The 3,905-nt window shown below is 47.6% G+C and overlaps 1 protein-coding gene across 1 annotated transcript; it reads right to left on the minus strand.

Annotated features, from left to right (window-relative positions):
- Window positions 1-1,620: 1,620 nt before the first annotated feature.
- Window positions 1,621-3,614, minus strand: LOC146009623 (uncharacterized). The gene is made up of 2 exons (XM_083150073.1): window positions 3,109-3,614; window positions 1,621-2,199 (listed from the first exon to the last, which is right to left on the minus strand). The coding sequence occupies exons 1-2, from the start codon at window positions 3,568-3,570 to the stop codon at window positions 1,621-1,623; spliced, it is 1,041 nt and encodes a 346-aa protein (XP_083006199.1). The 5' UTR covers window positions 3,571-3,614.
- Between the last annotated feature and the right edge of the window lie 291 nt (window positions 3,615-3,905).

Here is a 3,905-nt window from a genome sequence, read left to right on the forward strand (position 1 = left end):
CAGCAAGAATTCCTGCTTTCCTACGCTGTCCTCAGGGTGAGGAGGATGAGGGCCCAGCGTAGGAAGGCTCGGTCCTGCTGGACCAAGCAGTGGCTCCTAGGCCGACAGGCGCGGTCTCATATGCCCCTGTTGATGGAGATTCGTGAGAATAATCCCCAGGATTATCGGAATTTTCTTCGCATGGACGATGAGACCTTCCAGGAGCTGCTGCGTCTGTCACCCCCCTCATCCAGAAGCAGGATACCAAGTACCGCATGGCTATCCCTGCTGAGGACCGGCTGGTGGTGACCCTCAGGTTTCTGGCAACAGGACGATCACTGGCGGACCTCAAGTTTGGAGCCATCATCTCCCTGCAAGCTTTGGGCCTGATTATACCGGAGACCTGTAAAGCGATTGTGAAGGTCCTGCAGCATCAGTATTGCAAGGTAAGGAAAAATGCAGCACACAATTGTAGTGAAAACATTATTTTTATATTTAAATAATTTAACCGTCAGATTCACAAATACTTATAAATGTATTTTTTCAAGTATAAATATAAAAAGTGCAAAAACAGTAATGCAAATACCCCCAAAAAAAAACAATTGTAATGGCTCTGGTCTGCCATGAGGTAGAGATCAGTATGCCACATGGTGCTTGTAGCGCAGATAATGCATGTCCCCTCCACCTCACGTGGCGCATAGTGCAGATGCAATAGTCCCGGCCCCATTGATATGCACTATGCGCCACGTGGCCCTGTCCTTTGTCTGCACCACATGTACCATGTGCCATACTGCATATTGAGTACACATAATTTTAAAAAGTGCTTTGTGTTTTTTTAAATATTGCTATAAAATGTTAATGAAGTTTGCAATGCGGTAAGGGGCAGTATGGCAGACGGCACATGTAGCGCAGACAATGAAAGCACCCTCATGCATGCATGGCACATAGTACAGAAGCATTGGTCCCGGCCCCATTGCTCTGCACTGTGCGCCACAGTATCATGAAGGTCCTTTCTTTGTCTGCGCAACATGCACCATGTGCCATACTGCTCCATGCATGGACCTATAGCAAAAACACACATAATATATAAAACCTAGGCAAAGTGCCCTAACAAGTAAAAGAATTAACATAAAACCACAGAAATGCCTAATTGCCGTGCGTTAAGGGGCAGTATGGCAGACGGCACATGTAGCGCAGACAATGAAAGCACCCTCATGCATGCATGGCACATAGTACAGAAGCATTGGTCCCGGCCCCATTGCTCTGTACTGTGCGCCACAGTAGCATGAAGGTCCTTTCTTTGTCTGCGCAACATGCACCATGTGCCATACTGCTCCATGCATGGACCTATAGCAAAAACACACATAATATATAAAACCTAGGCAAAGTGCCCTAACAAGTATTAACATAAAACCAAACCAATGCCTCATTGCCTTGTGGTATGGAGCAGTATGACAGACGGTGCTTGTAGCGCAGATAATGAAAGGGCCATCACGATTACCTGTTGCATACCGCAGATGCAATGGTCCCGGCCCCATTGTTCTGCGGTATGCAACATTTCACCATAGCCATTATCTCCACGACAAGCACCGTGTGCCATACTACTCCATGCCAACTTTGAAATAATTGTATGAAATGTGCTTATAAATCTTGTAAAACCGGTGTTTCGTCTTGGTCCGTGCTGTCACTCAACAATGATGTATACAGGTGACTGTAGCGAGGAGGTGTAGCCGGTTGGGTACAGGATTGCGCACTCGGTGGGGTGGTTTCAGGCAATGAGGCAAGTGCTGGTGAGGGTACGGCACTACTAGTAGATGGCGTCTCCTGCCATGGGAGAAGTCCAACTAATTTGGTTTGAATTGTCAGAAGGCCAAGACGGCCCCTAAACAGGAGTTCGCTAGTGAGACGTTCGAACGCCATCTGTTGTTCCGGATTCAACTTCCGCAAGCCCTCAGCCACGTATTTGCCAAAGGTGTCAAACTGGTCAGGGGGCCTACGCAGCACCTGCTCTGCTCGTATAAGTATATCATCATCCGGGTCTGGGTCAGGGACTGTCTTGGTCCTGCGTTTTTTCTTTTTTGTGAATAGTTGTGGCGGGGTGGGGGTTTCTGGCACTCCAAAGATTGTTCCAGATGAGTCAATTGCAGGTGGCTCAGGGGTTGGCGATGGGGTTGGGGTAGGGGTTGAGGTGTGGCCAACCTCTTTCTCTGTGCTTGTTGTCTGTTGAAAAGAAAATAACAACAATTAGTTAACATCTCCTTTTCTTTTTTGTTCCAGTGCAGGAGTGGCAAAACATCGCTGCTGAATTCGACGAGGCGTGGAACTTCCCTAATTGTGGAGGAGCCATTGATGGGAAACACGTCCGCATCAATCAGCCACCCCACAGTGGTTCCTACTACTTCAACTACAAGGGGTACTTCAGTATTGTGCTGATGGCTGTGGTTAATGCGAACTATGAATTCATCTTTGTGGATGTCGGCAGGAATGGGCGGGCTTCAGATGGTGGAACTTTTAAGGACACAAAGTTCTACCAGAGGCTCGCCTCCAACACCCTGCACTTGCCCACAGTCAAAGAAACGAAGCATGGACTGAACTTTGTTTTCGTGGCGGACGAGGCATTTGGGCTTCATGAACACAACATGAAGCCCTATGCCAAACGTGGTCTTGACCACGTCAAACGGGTCTTCAATTACAGGCTCTCCAGGGCACGGCGGCTTGTGGAAAGTGCATTTGGAATTATGGCTAGTAGATTCCGCATTTTCCACCCAGCCATCAACCTGCGGCTGGATAAAATCGACTGGGCCGTCATGGCGTGCTGTGTCCTCCACAATCTACTTCGGCGCAAAGAAAGGGCCCATCGGCCGGCAGGACCAGCACCACAGGAGGACCCAGACGAGCCTAGGGAGGTTGCCCCAATCGTGTCCCTGGAGACGCCGGCCCAGCAGTACCGGGGGACAGCAAGAGCCAAACAGGTCAGGGACCAATATAAGGAGTACATTAATGGCATTGGTGCTGTCCCCTGGCAGGAAGACCACATTTAAAAAATGATGGGACTGCAAAGGAATGCTCTATAGGAGCCTAAAACAAACAAAGGAGGAAGGGGTGTATACACATTGGACCAGTACTTACCGACAACGGCTGGGAACTTTCATCCAGGCCCACAAACACATCGTCTGCCTCACTCTCCACCATTAGGTAGAGTCCCGACCTTGGCACCTCCTGGCTCAACGTGAAGGTCAGCAGGTTGTAGTACCATAACGACGTCTCGTATACATCTGCAGTTCCTGCACCAGACCTTTTGGACGATTGCATTTTCTTGTGTTCTTTAAGGAACACGGTCCTCAAGTTCTGTATTTTTTTACGGACCCAGTCCGCATCAGACTCGGGATTGTAGCTCTTGCTGAATTGGGCCAGCTCCTGAAGCGCTTGAGCTCTTTTAATTTTATTGCTGTACTCCTTTGATTTAGTTTTCCAAAGGCAGTCCAGCTCCCTATATTTCTCTATGAACGCCTCTATAAATTCATGTTCCTTGGCAATCGCCTGGGCCATTTCTGTAAAAAATGAATAGATTTTGAAAAAACCTATGTACATACTTTTTGACAAAACAAGTTGTCTTCATATAAACAGTATATGTAAATATGTTTCAATACACTGTATATTATTATTAAGAATACATGTTTGGTTTTAAAATTATTAAACAAATTTTAATAAATATAATTATAATATTTTGTTTACAAAACTTTTTTAAATCCTGGGGTGGGAGAACATCCCCTGCAAAAGGGCAGCTGGATGGTAACATTATGCTTTGGGTAGTGGGTAGGCCGCAGGGGGGTGGGGTGGCCTGTGGTGGCATACTGTGTAGTGGGTAGGCCGCAGGGGAGCATAGTGGGCTGTGGTGGCATAATGCACCTGGGGCCTTTGCCATT

Source organism: Crinia signifera, chromosome 6, assembly GCF_055691185.1.
Source record: "Crinia signifera chromosome 6, ASM5569118v1, whole genome shotgun sequence".
In the NCBI taxonomy this organism is placed as follows: domain Eukaryota; kingdom Metazoa; phylum Chordata; class Amphibia; order Anura; family Myobatrachidae; genus Crinia; species Crinia signifera.